Consider the following 19,082-nt stretch of genomic DNA (forward strand, 5'->3'; position numbering starts at 1 on the left):
GTGCAGAGTGAGGAAACAAAGCGGTCATTCTGCTTTGCTAACATCTTGTGGCTGACTCATAGGTCTGACTTTTCTGGAAGTGAATCCAGTTTGCATGCAGTGCTGCTTAGCTGTGCTTTCATGTACTGCAAAGCGTGGATCCCATCTCGGTGTGTTTTTGTTACATGTATATTTGCTGGGAGTTTGTTTTTATCTGTCATTCACGACCTGCTGATTGATCTGCAGCTCATGTTGCGGTGTTTCTGTTGTTGGTTGGTTGGTTTTTGGTCATTTCATTATTTTGATGAAGAGTGAGCTGTACCTTTAGTGGAATAAAGAGCCCACTGTTTTTCAAAGCTCAACTTCTATGCTGCAAGGGACAGCGGACTGCCTTGCTGTGACTGTAAAATGCAGTCAGCTGATACTGCTAACAGAGCATTATTGACTTGTAGCTCTCCTCCAGGTTGGCGTTGATGCGATCCAGAGCGCTCACTCATGGAAGGCCGAAGGTGGGGTCTGTTGATTTGTGAGCTGCTGTTAGGGCAGTCACTTCCACCTGTCACACTTATCTTGAAGAGCTTTATGTGTATCTTGGGGCCCGGGAGGGAGTTTGCTGGCTTGCAGAGCACGTTGGTTAGCTGAGCAGTGCTGTTTCGTCAGCTCCTCTGTTGGTTTCCTGATGCACAAGACCTTGGTCTTGCTATGTTTCATGGCAGTTGCATGCTCCAAGCACTGCTTTCAGGTAGACAGCAGCATGGGAGGTCATAGGGCAGCAAAGCTCTGTCTGCTTATGCTCTTTCAACCTTTGGCATCACTGAGCTTACCAACATTTACTGCATCGATTGAAGCTGTTTGCGGTTGGTTGGTGGTTGTTTTCTCACATGTCTGTGTGTGTCACGTGGATTTTTTTATTGCTGCTTTTTGAGCAGTCAATGGTAATTTAGGAAACCAACTGGCAAACCGTGGTGCTCACAGCATTTGCTGCTGAGGGTGACTCATCCCTCCATCCCCAGGGACGGAGTGTTTGAGCCTTTGGTCACTTGTTCGGCCCTGCTGCTGCTTGTTCTTCAGCTTGGTTCTGTTGTTTCAATACCAATGGCTGCAGTGATCTGTTTCCTGCAGAGATCAGCTGCTGAACTTGGAGTTGGACTCGGTTGTCCTCATGGGTCCACCTAACTTTGGGCATTCGGTGATGCTATGAACTTCTTCACTCTCAGGGGACGGTTGGTTGTTTGCCTGTTTGTTTTTAGTTTGGAAGGTGAAGGAGGTCTTTGGTTCAGTGTTTTGTTTTAGGGAGTTATGGTTGAGGAAATGAGTTTTATGGAATGCACTCAAACCAAATAACATCAGGATTGGTGTAAATGTTTGGCATATCTTGTGTGCTCTGCAGTAAAGTGTCCTTCTGTTGCATTAGCTCTTTTCTGAGCGCTTTTAACTAAATCTTCTCTGTTTCTTAAAGCATTTAAAGAGATTTTGGGTGTTGTTTGCTGGCTTAAGTGGAACAGTTTCCTTTCCTAAGTGAAAATTGTGTGCATGCTGAGTTTGCTTAGGAGAGACGTTTTGCTTTTCGGTGCTGTGGAGCTGTGGATTGAACTGTGTACTTCTGTTTATATCCATGTATTTAAGGTAGAGTTAAGCCACCTCTTCAGCAGGGAGCAGCACGTGAAGCATAATGAGGCTTTGTAGGATAAGAGGTGGTGGCTGTGGGTTTCATCAGGGGAGATTCAGGTTGGAAATGAGGAGCAATTTCTTCTCCAAAGAGCAGTGCTGCGGTGGCACAGCTGCACAGGGAGGGGAGTCACCATCATTGGAGGTGTTCCAGAATCGTGGAGATGTGGCATTGAGGTGGGGTGGTTGGGGTTGGACGTTGAGGGTTGCTGCTGATGGGGATGGAGAAGCATTGAGGCAGCCGGCATCCAAACGTTGGCAGTACGGCAGCTCTTGGAGCTCCTCACAATGAAAAGCATCTGTGATTCATGCTGCTCAGTGAGTTGTTTCAGCTCTGAAAAGCGAGCTCATGTTTAAAGTAGCAATTAGAGGGCTAATTTCATTTGGATTCGGAGAGCAAGAGTAGGTTTTCAGGCTAGTTCGTGTCTCCATAAACACAGCACGGTTGGATGGCAGAACACAGGTAAGGGAGCTGTCTGTACAATAACTAATAGGGATGGAAAAGGTAAGTGTTCAGGGTTGAGGTCAGTGTGAGCAGATGAAGGCAGCTGGGAGCTGAGGCAGCAGTTCTGTCCCAGCCACGTTGGATATAAGCATTGGTACCCACTGTAAGTCATGGCTTGTTCTTCATCCTTCCTGCAGGTGTCTGCGTTGGAATTCAGCAACAGATTTTAAACCTTTTGTTTCTATCTAAAGCTTTTGTTCAGACTCATGTACGTTGCTTAAGTGATCTAATTAGGTCTTTGGTTCTCACTTGTACTGTAAATGGTGCAGTTTGAAGGAGCCAAAATAGAAGATGATGCTTGTGAAAAACCTTGTTTCGATTTTGGGTGTTTTGGAGCTTCAGGCACCATCCTCTCATCACTGCTGATCTAAAAAAAAGTCATAAAATGTTTAGTAATAGGTGTGCAAAGCCTTGCATTTCAGCACGTCTCATTTGTTTTTGGGCACTCAATTGGCCTGTCATTGTAGAAGACTACCATAGCTACGTGAAAATAACTTACAGGAGGGAAGCAGAACTTTTGCTGTAGCTCAATTCACTTTGAACTGTGCTGATACGCTCTGTCACCAGGTAATGGCAGCTGCTTAATTCATAGAGTGAGAATGGATTTAATGTAGGACTTTGTTGGCACCTCAGGAGAGAGACGAGAGGTTATCCTTGATTTGCCTTTTTTCCATAGTTTTGTGATAGTTGTAAGGGTTTAAAACCGCCTGGATGATTTATGTGTGATATTGTAGAACCAGAAGGGAGGTCCTGCTGTGATGTAACAGTTAAACATTTTTTTTACAGCACGTATTTCCATTCCATACTATAAACGTGGGCTGACTGTAACTATAAACTCATGGATGTGGCTGCCAGGATGCTTTATGGAGCGTAGCTGTCTTACTCGCGTTGGCCATTGCCTTTTGATTTGTCATGGGAGCACTTGCCATAAACCTCTGTGTAAAATGCAATACGTTCACATTGCAAGTGTTATGTTTTGGATGGGGGAGGGTGCTGGCTGTCATGGGATCAGTGAGGTTGGAAGAGACCTCTAAGATCATCAGGTCCATCTCCCAGCCCCTCCATGCCCAGCAAGAATGCAGATCTGTTTAGGTGATGTAGGAGAAACTGAAAGTGCAAGCTGACAGCATTGCTTGAAAGGAGCACAGTTCCTATTGAAGGTAGGATGCAGTATATACTTTGTTCTGGGAAGGCTTCATTGAAATTATACAAGGCTTTACCTCTTCCTGCTGCTATTCTGGTTGAGAACAGGGCTGATTTTTCTCTCTGATTTATTCAGTTTTTCAGTATTTCGGCTATTGAAGGCTGATCTTAGTTTTGATCCTGGTCAACTTCAGTCTTGGGTTTTGCTTAATTCATTTTGACTGTCCACTTCTTTCACCAAAGCTCCCCTTGAAATGAAAATGGATTTGTCCTCTACTTATTGGGAACTATTCTCTTTGTTGCTTTAAGCCCATGATCAAAAACTGGAGAATCTCACAGTCAAATGCTGTTACATTGCTGTGAAACATCTTTTGCTGTCATCTTGTGTTCTCTGAGGGAAGTGGAGCATGTCAAGCTCCTTACTTAGTGAACAAAGGTGCCTTAATGGTTGCTTTTCCCTATTCTAAAGTCCCATACAAATGATGTCTTTGACTGCAGAGTGTAACAGAAGTTATCCAGTGCTGGAATTCTTTCAAATATAGTGCTGAACTATGCCAGAGGACTTCTGTGTAAATAACACTTACAAATCTTGTTATGGGCTGTTTTGCTGCCATGGTGGACAAGAGGACTTCCATTATTGGCTCTTTGTTTTTTAGATGTTGCATTTAGTAGTTCTTGATGCAACATCAGGAGACGCTAATTGTATTGAATGCCATCAGATAGTTCTGGTGCTGGTGCATTGCTGTAGCTGTTAATTTAGTTCTTTTTTTTCCCTCTCACCAGACCCTAACTTACTTTGGATCAGGATCTCCATGGCACGTGAACTAGAAAGTAATCTGCAATAGAAGGTCTCTTTATTGTGAAGCGACAGTCTTGCTCAAAATGGTTGGAAAGCTCAAGCAGAACTTGCTGTTGGCGTGCCTGGTGATCAGTTCAGTGACAGTGTTCTACTTGGGCCAACACGCCATGGAGTGCCACCACCGCATAGAGGAGCGCAGCCAGCCGGCGCGGCTGGAGGGCCTGAGAAGCACAGTGAGAACTGCCTCTAATGGAAACACCAATAAAACCTTTGCTTACAACAAAGACATGCCTTTAATATTTATTGGAGGAGTACCTCGAAGTGGCACTACGTTAATGCGTGCCATGCTCGACGCTCATCCGGATATTCGATGTGGAGAGGAGACGAGGGTAATCCCACGAATTCTGGCAGTGAAGCAGATGTGGGCCAGGTCAAGCAAAGAGAAGATCCGGCTGGATGAAGCTGGAGTCACAGATGAGGTCCTGGACTCAGCCATGCAAGCGTTTTTATTGGAAATCATCGTGAAACATGGGGAGCCTGCGCCTTATTTGTGTAACAAAGACCCTTTTGCTCTAAAATCCTTAACTTATCTTGCTAGAATTTTCCCCAATGCCAAATTTCTTCTAATGGTACGGGATGGTCGTGCATCTGTACATTCCATGATATCTCGAAAAGTCACAATAGCTGGGTTTGACCTCAACAGCTACAGAGACTGTTTGACCAAGTGGAATCGTGCTATAGAAACTATGTATAACCAGTGTATGGAGGTTGGCTTTGAAAGATGTATGCTGGTACATTATGAACAGCTTGTATTGCATCCTGAAAGGTGGATGAGAACTCTCTTAAAGTTCCTCCGCATCCCGTGGAACCAAGCAGTGCTGCACCACGAAGAAATGATTGGAAAAGCCGGGGGTGTTTCTCTTTCCAAGTGAGTATGAGCGTTCCTCTCTTGTCTGTTACTGCTCTGAAAGATAAAATAAGGGCCTTTTGCATGTGAAAGACCAGTCATAACTCAGTTCTTTAGTAGCTAGTGATATCTGTGGTGCAGATTGTATGCCAAATAGGAATGACTGTCAATTGTTGCTTTGCAGTCTTGGGTGAACTCTGAGCAGTTGTCGCTCTAACATATATGTGTGGACCCAGTGAAGTAGCTCATACTTTAAGGTCAGTCTAACTTGAATTTGGACATCGAGCACCAGCCTTTCCCCCAGCAGAGCTTTGCTTTTCCAACATGAACTCAGGCCATTTTTGTCTAGACTGGCACTGTTAGTCCCAGCGAGATCGCCCATGTGATTTCAGGAACTTAATTATTGTTGTCAATGCAGGAATGGCCTTTGAGGTGCATTTGCCAAGGACGTACTCTTCCAGGAAACTTGAGAAATTGTTCCAACAAAATAGAAAGCAGAATTGGCATGCGCTTCTGTTGGCGTGCGCTCCTCTGAGGACGAGCACTGAGTAAAATTAACCTCGTTGGAGGCAAATCTTAGCAGTCAGTCACACCATCTGTGTGTCTGACCTAACTGCTTTCAGGAACAGAAATCCAGCTGTGCTTATAAAACTTCAGTATTTCGAAGGGGGGTGTTTGGGTTGTGTATGGTTTGCTTTTTCTTTTTCTTTTTCTTTTTTTTTCTTTTTTTTTTTTTTTTTTGCATTTTTGGCTTTTTCTCTCTTTTTGCTGTTGCAGATCGATCTGACAGATCGCATGTCACTTACAGTTCTAAAGTGTTGATTAAAGAGCCATTTTCTAGCAAGACCTGCACAGTTAAATCCCCTGACTTCTGCTTTTTGCTGTTCAGCACTGACCAAGTGCATTGGAGGAGCAGAGGCACCGTGCTCAGCAGCATGGGCTGGGATTTCAGCTAAAGCTGAAGTTTTGAGAGAGAAAAGTGGGAAGCCGTTTTTTTCTTTACACAGGGAAGTGTCTGCTCTTGTTGTGTGGGGTTTTTAATACATTGTAGGGGGTTATGATTGAAAGCAGTGATAAAATTGGATGCTGCTATCAAGAAGGCATCCCAACCATATTGTGGTTTGTTTGTTTGTTGTTTTTTTTGCAGTCTTATTTGTTAGCAGATGGAAGCTTTCAGATGGTGTTAATGCAGAGCAGCGTGCTGCTGTATGTCTCTGCAGGCTGTATCTGTGCCTGCACTCTTCTGCTATCTGTACTGTGTTACTGCTTCACAATGATGGCTGAAGGGGGAGCAGGCTGTCTTTTACTGCCATAAATAGGTGTTGCCAAGCTCTGTTAAGTGTCCTGTAAAAACAGCCGTGCAGAAGGCCTTTTTCTACTAAATTATTGCTGCTTTACAGCTCACAGATCAGGGTTTGTAAAAATTAATGGGCCTCTAGACTATAAAACTCAGTAGCCTTACGGAGTTCACACGGTTTCAAGTAGTATTTCTTGCTGGATCTGGTGGGATGGGATGTGAGGAGTTGAGAATATTTGTTCACATCCCTAAAAGTTAGGAGAATGTAGTGCTGAAAGTAAAACGTGACTTTGGGAATGTTCCCAATTCAAACTTTGAAATTTCATACTTAGAATCATAGGATCATTGCATCATGAAGGTTGGAAAACACCACTGAGTGTCCAGTCCAACCATCAGCCCATCACCACGGTGCCCACTGAATGGAGCTGTAGAATTGTTAATAGAGAAGACCTGTGTGGTCATCTTGTCCAATCATCAATTGGTCTCAAAGCATTCTTTTCTGTGGGACCCTCAGTTGAGTTTGTTGATGGAATTGGATGCTTTTGCTATTTCTTGCAAGGTGATACATGGAAATGATTTGTTATTTCAGGAGGTTTTGGCAATAGGGGAAAGAGGGGACGTTAATGTTATGTCTGTGGTGTTTCTATCTAATCAAATACCCTTGAAATACATGGCGAGATTTGGTTTCCAGTTGCAAGAGACCTTTATAATTTGATAATGATTTCAGTGACTCAGTCTTTAGAGGGTTGTAGAACAAAGAGTGCCTATGAAATTCTGTAACTTGCACGTCTGTTTCATGTCATTAAATGATGCTGATTGAAGTTGAGTAAGGGAAGCACGAGGTTCCCCAGTCTGGTTTCCTTGCAGCAGTTGTACCCCATTGACATCCCCATCTCCTCGCTGCCCTGGAGCTGCTTTGCACAAGGATCCTTCCCACACAATTTACTGTGAGCTTCAAGGGCTGTGCCACGGCTTATCAGATTTTGACAGCTGAACAAAATACACCTCGCAGCGTTTTCCCTCTATCAGGTTGCATTTGGCACATTCTCAGCTGCAGCCAAATTTCTTATGGCCTCAGGTGCTGAGTTCCAGGCTCAGGTTCAATTCTGCATTGTTCTCTTGCAGCGTAGAGTTTCCTTTGAGGTTTATCTGGGACTGTTCCATGCTGCAGTGTGTGAATATCACCTTCTTTCAGCTGAAGCAGCCAACTCCAGGCCTGGCTCCGCGCTCTGCCCATAGCTTTCTCCCACCTGCCTTTTCAAAGGGCAGCGCTGAAGATGCCCTCAGAGATCATCTGAGGAAATTCAGAACAGAGCTATCTGTTATGTGCAACTTTCCCTTCTCACGGAGCCCTCTGCCATGTACTTCAAGCTGTTCTGTAACGGTGTGTTCAAATCAGATCACTCAAATTACATTACAGTTTCACTGGCAGGAGAAGCATTTCGCAAGGACCAAGCAATCTGTATCTGAGTGTGACATTGCTTTAGTAGTGCTGGCCTCGTAGCACAGCAGGGAAAGGAAGTGCTGGGTTAAGCTGTTTCCCCATGTCCTGCAAGGTGTTGGATGGGGCAGAAAGGCCCCCCCATGGGATGGCTGGAGGTGTTAGAACTGCTGCAGGGTTTTGGAAATTTGTTAAGTGCTTGTGGCCTTGGATTGCTTGCAGGCACTTCAAGAAAGGAATCGCAGTGCCTCAATAAGATCTTGCAGCAATGCTGTTACCCAGTACTGTGATATGCAATGTGTGTTGGAATGGGGCTCTGGGTCAGTGTGAGGTGCTTTATTAGCAGCTGTGCACGGCCTCAAAGCACATTACTTCTCTTCCCTAGCTAAGCCAGCCACCAGGTGACCTGCACAACTCTTCAGGAAGTGAACAGTCTGAATTTTCTCTTACTCCAAACTCAGCAGCTCTTATGCAATAGCCTTTCAATAGCAGTGTGAGGCACTGGACAGTTCGTACTTAAGAATCTGACTTCATGTCTTCCCCCTAGCTGCTTGATTCAAGGAGACTGTTGGCCGTTCTGTGTCTTTGCTCAGCAATCTCTGATTTCTGCTGACCCAGCCCTACTCTCACTGCTTTTCTTTTTTATTATTCCTCCCTCCTTCTTTTGCTTCTTACTTGAGGAATGCTGCAAGGTGTTAAGGATGTGCACCACGGAATGAGCAGTAGTGCAGAACCTGTTTGAAGTAATTGCCAGCGTGGCTGTTCTGCTGGAGGAATGTTATGGCTGGGCTGCGTGCTATAATGAGCATTGTTAATATAGCTCTGGCATTTGCCTGCTAACTGAAAACAGCTGTGGTGACCACTGATGCAAAGAGCTGTCAACTCTTTAATAGCATTTTTATTGGGCTTATTGTGAAAATAGCTGTCTAGGCAAAATTACTTCAGAATATATTTTTAGTGAATACCTTTTCTCCACTGTAATGGAGGACAGTGGTGGAAGTGGTTGGGGTTACCAGCTGCTCTCAGAACTCAGCCTGTTCCTGCAGTTGTGCATGGAACCTGACCAGGCAGTGTTTGCCACATGCATACACAATCAGATCTGCCAAGGCTTGCTGTGTTTTCTTGTTTTGTTTTGTTGTGATGTTTTTCTTCCTCCCTCCTGTCCCGTCCCCCCCCTCTTCCCTCCATTGTCCTCTGATGTTCTTTGGTCTGAAGGGTCTTCCCCAGTAACTGCTGTATTTCTTCCCATCTGAAGTGACAGGACAGTGAAGGATTTCAGCAGAGGACTGAATGTGCAGTGCTGTATTTCTGGGTGAGCTCCGAGGAGCAGCTCTGCAGCCGCCTGTCTGTCTGTCACCACTGGGAATTGCTTTGTGCTGAGCTTATTGTTACCAAGGATTGAAATGTCAGTGGGGGACAGCGTGCACATTTGAAATGTGCTTTTGCTTCAGGACAAGATATCCATATGTGTACTAATTTGGGACCGAGTTGCTGCATAGCACTTACGCTTTGGGGTTCCAGTGAGCTGTTGGCCAAACCCAGTGCTGCTTATCCCAGCATCGTCCTTACTTTGTGCAGAGGCTGTGGGTGCCCATCCGTGGAGGTGGCCCAGGCCGTGTGGGGCAGTCAGCCCGAGCTGCAGTCAGAGCTCGATGATCTTTAAGGTCCCTTCCAACCAAAGCCGTTCTGTGCTGCTACTGAAGATGGCCAAACTCACAGCTTTGGTGAAGAGATTTTGGGCTCAGCTTAGAAGGAGCCGCCTGACTTCAGGCTCCTCATCTCACAAACTGTTGGGAAGATTTAAGGAGTGTTTTTCTCAGAAGGTTTTCTCACATGCTGCTGTGTAACTGAAGAATCAGCTGCCGGAGTGTTAATTTGAATCTTTGTATTCTTTTGCTTTGTCTCATGCAGATGAGGTGGTGCTGTTATCCTTTGTACGCCGCTTTTAATTTTGTTTTCTGTGTGCTAGAGCTTTTTGAGATTAAATTCTTGTCAGGCACACCTCACAGCATTACTTGTAATGCAAATGTCAGTGTTCCTCTGGGCGTTCTGTGTACACAGATCTGATCTTAACCTGCCTTAAAGGAAAGATGAGCCTTGACATCCTGAATCCTTGTGTGCTCTGAGTTCAGAACAAAGTCTGAGAGCCTCAGATTGCTGTGTGTGCTCCGAGTGCTTTTGGCCCGTGAGAGGATTTGGCATCTTCTAATCTAAAAGAAGCAAGGAACGTGGGAAAGCAAAGCAGTGCCAGATTGCTTCCTTTAAAAAAATGAAACAAAAAAAAAAGGTCCACACAACAATAAGTGGGGTGCAGGAATGAAAGATGAAACTTGGATGGCTGATTTAAATGAGCAACAAACTATTTTATGCGTACAGTACGTGTGACACTTAGGATCATTCACTTGCTTCCTTTAAGAACTGTCTGACCATCGGTCAGTTAAAGTAATTGTAGAAAATATGATGACAGCCTTTATTTCTGTCAGATCCACTGGTCTTTTCATGAAGCATCTTTCATTTGAGTGTCATGTGAAGATGGTGTGATATTCAGAAGTGCCTCTGGAAATGTTATGTGTGTCCCATTAAAGAAAATAAAGAGTTTAGTCACAATATGAGGGGAAGAATAAATGACACATGGGTTTGAATTTAGAATACAACTTTCAAGAGCAATTAAGACAACGAAACAGCAAATGTGGGAGTAGTTCAGTGGGAAAACAGCTTTGTATGTAGGTGTGTGTGTGTGCTTCTCACTTGCTATTTCACAGTTCTCTCTGAAGGCCTAAGTCGGAAAGCATGTGTGGATGTTGTGTTGATCATTCTTGTTTTAGCCTTGTGTAGTAAAACTTCCCACCAGCCCCGTGGAAACGGGAAATCTTGAGAAAGAGGAGGAAAGGGGGGGAAAAAAAATCATTAAGGTCTTGCTGCCAGTGAAGAAGGAAGTGCAAAATATAACCTTTCCTTCTCCCTCTGCAGAGTTGAAAGATCTACTGACCAAGTCATCAAGCCAGTCAATGTGGAAGCGCTGTCCAAGTGGGTTGGGAAGATCCCTGCTGATGTTCTGCAGGACATGCCGGTGATCGCACCCATGCTAGCAAAACTGGGCTATGATCCGTATGCCAACCCACCAAACTATGGGAAGCCAGATCAGAAAGTTGTGGAAAACACCAGAAGGGTAAGGCATTTTTGTGTTTGATTTGTTGCCCAAATGGAGGTGAGCTCTGGAGTAAAAGATTCCTCCAATCCATTTCCAATACCTTCTAATGCCCTCCTTGCTGTGAAGGGCAGAATTCCATAGGACTGGAAGTCCAGCTCTTGTTCATCTTCCATTTCACTCTTCCTTTCTCCCAGCCAACAGGTTTGTGTTGTGTTCTTTGCTGTGTGTAACTGAATCTCTTGAGAACTGTCCGGATAGTCCTGGAAAAAAGCTAGCTGTCTTGCCCCATTATTGAACTTGATTCATGAGCTCAACTTGTTATATATGAGGTTTGGGATATGCTCTTTCACAAAATTGTCCTCCAAATACGTGAGTGAATTTGCAAAGTCACCAATGGAAAATAGCCCAGGATGACCAGAATATCAAATGCTCCAATTCTTTGCTGTTCCTTTGTAGAACAAACAAAAGATGGTGGAAAGTCTGGTGCTGATTAACCTAAACACGAGGATTTTAGCCTGAATTTAATGTAGCTGGAATTTGAATAGTTCAGCTATACAACTGTTTACCCCTGGAGGTATCCATTGAAAAGCTCATTACCATTGTTTGGAATAAGAATAATTAACTTTTCAATTCTGTCCTTTGGAGAATGTATACTGTATTAAAAGAAGGTGACTTCTGCTGCAGCAGCAAAGTCAGCACTGGAAAAATTGAATTAAACAATATGAAAGGACTGTCTTTCACCAGTGTTCTGATATTTAAAAACTGGTCGGTGCACTTTGCTGAGAAGAAAACAGTGTTTTGTGTAATCTTCAAACATTTTGCATCCTCTTTTTAGGAGCCCTCTCTGAAAAGCCCTTATAGAACAGTTAGCAGTGCATTAGATGATGGTAGGTTGACTATTTAATAGCTGTTAGCTCAGAACGGAACACAAAATCTTCATGTGCCTATGAAAGCATACTGAAAAACAGTGACTTGGATGAAAATTTACACTGTAATTCAATAATACAAAGTTGATTATCTCTTATTGATACAATTTAAATATTTTTACACTGTCAAGCTTCCTGGCCATCAGGCATCTTGCACAGAAACCTGCCAAAATGCTGGCCCTCATGGAAATAACTAATATCCTGCTTGGTGATCAGTGGGATCTGACTCATCCCTGGGAAATGCTGTGTTTTGTTTTGTTTCCCCACAACTTTTTTATGTTTGGGGATGGGGAGCGTGTTTCCAAACAAGTTAAAGGTGTTTGGGAAAGGCTGGAAGGGAGCTGTGCTGTGTCCTCATGTGCCCATCACAGGTAGCTTAGACTGCCCTGGGAACGTCCACTTCTTCTGCAATGTTATGCTTGTTTATTTCTTGACACTTCAGCTTAGAGAAGGAGTCAATATTTGTAAGTCACTTGATGATTTTGATCTTGCTGTCTTAAAACTTCTTCACCTGGGATAGCTTTTCAGTGCTTTGTAGTGCACGGGTTGCTGGAGGTGAAGCTGTCCAAATGAAATATTTCCAGCTATTTTTCAGTCATAATAATACATATAAATCTTGCAAGCAACTGTTTATTGCCTAACTTTTTTGGAAGCAGCTCTGTTATATTTGTATTTTGTGGTCTCTGAGAATTTTAAGCCAAGTACAGAACTTGAACTTTATTCATTGAAAACAGATTTTAAAGAAGTTTAGACTCGTGAAGCTGAACAGTGCTGTGTTGGAATGGTAACCCTTAGTGTGACTGACCTGGGCTAACGTGAGGTATCTGACTTCTGCTTCTCTCTGCTCATGTTGTTGTTTTGGAATCAGGTCAGTGTGGTGTGAGCTAGCACTTGGGATGGAAGAAGCTGCTTCATTCTGGCAAGCAGAGAGCAGGAGTATGGGGAAGGACTGGTGGTTTTGTTTTTGGAGATGGGGAAGGAGTTGTTCAGTTTTTTGGGGTATGTAATGCGGGCGTTAATTTGACTGTGGAAGTTGCAACAACAGGGTGGAAGCCCAGCATCACTGAAGTTACTGGCAGGGAGATTGTGGCTCCACCTAAACAGCGATGGAACAGCACTGGGTCATCCAGTTCATTGCTATTAGGTGTGTTAAAGAAACAACTTTTCTCTCATTGTTAAAGAGAGCTCTTGCTCCGAGTCCCTTCCAACCCAAGCCATTCTATGATTCTACCATCATTTTAATACTGTACATACAAAAACATACAGATAAATGGGATGAAAAATGCAACAACCAGCCTAGGATGCCAAACAAACTCGCAGACAGCTCGGAGTTCTGTGACTGTACTCCTAGGACAGCTCTAGGAGTTTGTTGTCCATTTGGAATCTTTTTAAATTGTCTTCTACAAAATTAAGCTGCAAGATGTCTTTGTTCTGTGATGCTGTGATTAAATGCTACATGCATTTCTGCATTTATGCTATGTCATACCAGCCGTGGTATAACTGAGCAAAATTTGTCACTCCTTGGAGAGGCTGCAGATGAGATTAATGCTCAGTATTGAAAATGTCAGTAATTTCAGAGCTGCTGATGGTGGTGGCTGAACCAACAGTGTGAAGTTTGCCCAAAGCATGATAGGACTGTTACTGGGGAAAATGGAAGGGAATGGTTGGCACGATGCTGTTAATTTCCCCTAAGCTTTCCAAGCAGTTAAATCCTGTTGGTTTTAATTTTCCTCTTCTTCTGTCCCCCTTCTGGCGACTTACGTATGTGCAGGTTTAAATATTTTTTCCCTTCAGTCTGGAAGTAAAATGATGATTCTCACCATCTAAAGGACAGTGCTTGTCGAAGAATTTCTGTGTGCTTGCAGGTAATGCAGGAAGGTAATGCTTTCTGCTGAACTTGGGTTTTTCACTTTAATGTTACTGATCTGGACACAAAGGGCTGGGGTTGGTTTTCCAACAGCACAAAACCATGAAGACGTTACTGGTGTTTATACTCTACCATGTTAGTTCTGGTTTGGTTTTAGGAAGTAAGAAGGCCTGAAGCAGCTCCATCTCTTTGCCTGATGGTCTCCAATGTGCAGTGTGCAGCGTGCTGTTATGGAATATGGTGTCTTTGTGAGTGTCTGTGCTTGTGGAGTACAAATCTAGCAGATTTCTGAGGTTCTCACAAACAAAGCCATTAACTTCTTGTTAGCTTTTTGTCAGAGCTGACTGTACTGTCCTGTGTGACACTGCTTATCTCAGAGATGGAGCAGAGGGCAGAGGTGGAGCTCTGAGTACCACTGTGCTGTTGCTGGTCTGTTCATTTTGTGACAGTCATTGTCCATTCCTTATAGGTACAAACCACTTTTTTTTTTTTCTTCCATAGAGTTTACCAAATTCTACACCCTGAACATAAAGGAAATGAGCATCTTGTTGCTAAAATGAGTGTTCCTATGTAAATGAAGCAGAAAATGGAAACAAACTGCCTGAACTGGAAGCTCAGTCACTGTATGCTGAAATATTACAGTAGAATCACCCCACATAGGCAGAGTCTGATCCGTCCTTATCAACAGGAGTGTGTGTGGAAGCTTGAGCAGCAGTGTCACAGAACACACCAGAGGTGGGAGGGCAGCTTGTAGCTGCACAGCTCTGATGCTGCCCTGCAGAAGCTGGCGTGTTGTTGTGTTATGGTTGGCCAAGCGCTCTCCTTTCACATCTGCAATGGCTTACATCAGATTTTCTTTGGCACGCGCTTCCCTCTGAATGAGTTTGAGCACTAGGAATACATATTCCAGTCGTTTATTTCATGAGGCTGTGATGCTTGCCCTGCAGAGATGGAGGGACGGAAATGTACAGAACTGTGGAAGAAGTTATGGTTTTCATCATGGCTGTTTGAATATACGTTGCTTTTTAGCATCTGAAAGCTGTTATCTGTCTCTGTTTTATGTTCTGTTGATGGTATTTTCTGCAGTTAACATCTACAGGAAAACAGATTTCTATAAGCTCCTGTTTCGTGCCCATATTAAATTGTGAGGAAATGCCTCTTGCTGTTAAGTGTCGAAGCGTCCAGGAGGAGCACGATTTCAGGACTTTGATTCTGTCTTTAAAACCCCAGATGCAGTCTGTGATAAAGGGTGTGAAGTGAGTCTGTGCTGCTGCATAATTACTTATGCTGTCAAATGTGTGTAGTTGTAGAGGTATGCAGTAATGAGGGGCTGCTCGAGTGGCCTGAGGAGAAGAAAGCCATCCATCTCCATTTATGCTAGTTGGCTTACAGTAAGCATAAAGGCAGTGGGCTTTTTGAGTATTGTCTGATATTTAAAATAAAAAATAGTGGTTTTTTTTTGTTGTTGTTGTTGGTTGTAGGACTACCAACAGAACATAATTCCTCAATATCATAGAATCACAGAATGGCCTGGGTTGAAAAGGGCCACCATGCTCGGCTTGTTTCAACCCCCTGCTATGTGCAGGGTCACCAACCACCACACCAGGCTGCCCAGAGCTGCATCCAGGATGGGGCATTCTCTTTCTCTTTCCTTAATAGCACGTTTAGTGAGTATTGCTTCCAGCCTGGAGATTCCCAACCGCACAGCTGTTCTCTGGAGTTACGCTTCAAGTTTTGCTTTGTTTTTTACCAGCTCCACAGCTGTGTGCTTACAAAGGCATAAGGCCATTAACAAGCAAGGTGCGAGATGAAGTCGGGCTGCAAACTGCCTCTTGGTGGACATGCAGTGGCCTGTCTGAAAACTTTGTTGCCATGTAGGTTGCTCTTCTCCTTCCGTTCTCTTGGCTTTCCTTGTGTATTTCTGAGGGCATTCTTGGATAACTGAATTGCTTTTTTCTGATGTCTTTTTGAGAACGAAGATGCATTTAGTTCAGCTGTAAGAACATTTTGGGATTTTTCTTTTTAAGTAGGTTTGAATAATGCAAACAGTGAACTGCAGTCTGACTTGGACTTCAGATTATTCTCTCTTCCCCTTTGGAAATCCACTTGGGCTTGCAAAATAATTCCCTTAGAAATAGTAAACACAACCCTATTCTACTGAATTCTTGCTTGGAATGGAAACCATTGCAATATCCTGCTTCAGCCTCTGTGCTGCCACACTCCAAATAATGTGTTTTAGAGTTAGAAACTGGCCTGAAAAGAATTTTGAATCTGAAACCTCTTAATTTCTTTGGCTGCAAGTGGAGTCATTGTTCTGCGAATCTCGGATTGCGGTTGATCCCTGGTTGTTCATTCAGAAGGGACCACTCGCCATTTTTGGAACTACTTTAAACTAGTTTGTATGCAGTCTCAATCCTGACTAAACCAGAACTCTAGATAATATTGCTTTTGAATGAGAATTGCATACAGTTGTCTTAAGCCTAATCTAGCAGCAGCTTCTCAGGCTTGTTATGAGTATGATGTGCAATGGGGATATTTTGTGTCAATACAATCAAATGCCTCTGAAACATCTTACTTTTCCAGGCTGTGATACTTGTGTCATTTTTCTTAATGCTGCTGTTGGGTTGATAGCTTTGCCTATCTTCTACTGATGCTTAATAAGAGTAAAAGGGCGTTACAGTGGGAAGGCTTTTAGAGCAGAGAAAAAAAATACGTATTTTAGATATGTATTTATATTAGAATTAAATCATATTTGCAGGAGCGGAAAACAGAAACAGTCCTCTAGAGTGAAAAATGTGGTTTTGGTCACTTCTCTTTTGAACAAACCACAATATAGCATCGTCATCAGTATTACTGTTGTTAAAAATGCTCAGCTGACAACTGCAGTGGATTCCAATAGACCTGGAGTGAAGGCTGTCTGCTCCCTCCAGCTCTGGCACAAAGCTGATCACGGATTGCATTTCCACTGAGCTTTGCCCAGGTCGTTCTGTAGCATTTTTATGTGGTGGCTTTGTTAATTTGTAATGTCCACTTCCAGAATGTAGCATGAATCCTAATGTTCTGCTTAGAAGCCTAAGATATGAAATACCCTTCTTTATTTATAACCCTTTATTGTGTATCCAGGCTCCATAAGCCACATGCTGAATTCTTGACCGGTGTGGCTTTCATTAAGGTTACCATGGGAATGACTGTATCCCCAAACTGAATGTAAATGAAAGCTTTGCCCATCGCTGAGTCAGTCTTTCTATTTCTATGAGATATCAGAAGGAGCAGCATTCTGTGTAGTACATGTATAGTAATTCCTGCCCTAATGTTGGGGCTGGCTGTTTGGATGTGTTTAGCCTAGTGATAAAGAGCAAGGAGAGCTTCCAGCTCCTCCATCCCTGCACATGAGTCATGCGTGAGGTTTAATGCTGCAGATGTGCTTTGGGGTGAGCAGCCCTACAGGCAGGAAACTCGAAGCTGACACAGCAGCTGTGGGCCGCAGCAGGGCACTGACCAAATGGTCTTCAGGCTCTGGTTGTCTGTGCAGAGCAAGGCAGGGAAAGCGGATGTTGCTAATAAGCGTGCCTGGAGTTCCTGAGTTGTCTTCCTTTGAAGCAGCTTGCAAACCAGGCATCTCAACTCAGAGGCATGCGTTGGAGCAGCTCTGTTGCCGTGGTGTGGCTTTGTAGGATTTCTAAGTAGGTTTGTGGATTTTGGTTGTATGTGATTACAGCCGCACAAAAACCGCTGACGTTGGGGTGTTCATTCTTTTTGGTTCAGCAAGAAGGCCGGTGGTAAAACTCTTCCATTCTACTTATTTTTGTCAAATCCAGAACCTTTTTTTTTTCTTTCTTTTTTTTCTTCCCTTTGGAATGTGTTCCAGTTTGATCTCAGAAGCAAACAGCTTTGAAGAAGCGTCCTCAGGAGAGAAGATGATCCATCAGCAATTTATTTCCTAATTGGTCAGATAGTGGGAGCAGTTGTTTGGTGTGGCTCTCGGTACGTCTGAGAATATTTACTGCTCGCTGCTTCTCCAGTGCAGTGTTTCAGCAGTGATGTTATGCTCTAAAAGGTGGGGAATTGTGGTCATGACAAACTGTCATAAAGTAAGGCTGGTGGTGAGGTTGCAGCTGTAGGAACCCAGGAACATGGGAGTTGCTGGCTGGAACTTTCTAACAGACCTGGGTGTGTAAATGAAGGGGTGGATGTGTGTGAAATGGGATAAAGGAGATGCTGAGTGTTGGCCATTACTGCTGAAGTCGTTATGAGCTTTCCCAGACTTTGTGGGAGTTGCGTTTGTCCGAGAGCAATAATTCTGTTTGTGTGAGTGACATTGGTCAAGTTTTGAAGCTATAAAACATAAGTGTGTAGGAACGGAAAGTTCGCAGGCAGTCTGATGTAGCATTGCTGACTATTGATAACCCAGAATAATTTCTTTTTTTTTTTTTATTTTTTCTTTCTTTACCAATCTCAAAGTTTCAAGCATCAGTGAGTGCTGGCTTGGAATAGTAAATTGTTTTGTTCTTTATTCCCCCAGGTCTTTAAAGGTGAATTTCAGCTTCCTGACTTCCTTAAAGAAGCGCCACAGGTACAGTGCTCAGTTAATTTCCTTTCTGTGGGAACAGCAGCGAGCCACTGTGAAAACAGCCTTATAAACACTTCATACTTCTGATTTTCTGTTGGGTTTTGAATGAAAGGCTGTGAACAGCTTTTCCATGGAATTGCATCCCCCTTGCTCCCAGTCTTTCACTCAGCTGCCCTAAGGCTTTTTTTTGAACTCTCATGTTAGTAATACTGTGGAGCCTGCAGTCCTCAGCTGACTGAAGGCTGCCATGAAACTAGAGGCATTTTGTATATTTTCTTACTTAGATCAAGTTGCTACTTGTAGAGGAATATCACCTTTTGTTGCTGTGCACTGAAAGGTTTAAAGCAAATACGGCACAGATAGCAGAAATAATGAGGCTTTAAAAGAAAGAAAACGTGCTGCTGTATCTGGCAAAACAAACCAAAATTATCATTTGTGCAAGCTGTTAATTGATACTAAATGTCCAAGTGCTGTTTAAAGTGCTCTGTGTTGTGCTTAGATAGGAAAAACAGGAAGTGGCTCGTCCCTGCTGTTGTCTCAGGGTGTGTTCAAGTAAAGCTAAGTAGAAAAATATTTGTTTTTCTGTTTTTTTTTTCCCCTTCCAACTTGTCCTGCATGTCCAGGGGCATGGCTTTGCAAAACTGGGAGAGGAAGCCTTGTAAGGGCTCTCTGCCTCCAAATTTTCCAGCAGCTGTAGAGTGAGAGATGCGCTCACCTCTCATTAGCCTCAACAAAAGCCTTTAGAGTTACTGTGATCTTTGTGACCAAAGTAGGCACGTTATCTACAGTGCTTGTATTTCTTTATATTTTTGTATCCATCAGTGATGAT

General features: G+C 43.5%; 1 protein-coding gene across 8 annotated transcripts in view; it reads left to right on the forward strand.

The window, feature by feature from the left end:
* TPST1 (tyrosylprotein sulfotransferase 1) overlaps positions 1 to 19,082 on the forward strand; it is a 33,380-nt gene that overhangs the window by 11,493 nt on the left and 2,805 nt on the right. For all 8 annotated transcript variants that reach the window (XM_042879866.1, XM_042879873.1, XM_042879867.1 and 5 more), the window contains 3 exons: positions 4,079 to 5,022; positions 10,710 to 10,908; positions 18,206 to 18,256. In XM_042879866.1, coding sequence (XP_042735800.1) covers positions 4,178 to 5,022; positions 10,710 to 10,908; positions 18,206 to 18,256 — 1,095 coding nt within the window. In that variant the 5' untranslated portion in view covers positions 4,079 to 4,177. The remainder of the gene's footprint in view (positions 1 to 4,078; positions 5,023 to 10,709; positions 10,909 to 18,205; positions 18,257 to 19,082) is intronic.

The sequence above is a fragment of the Lagopus leucura genome, unplaced genomic scaffold (assembly GCF_019238085.1).
Source record: "Lagopus leucura isolate 7727_CA_CO unplaced genomic scaffold, USGS_WTPT01 Super-Scaffold_100024, whole genome shotgun sequence".
Lineage (NCBI taxonomy): Eukaryota > Metazoa > Chordata > Aves > Galliformes > Phasianidae > Lagopus > Lagopus leucura.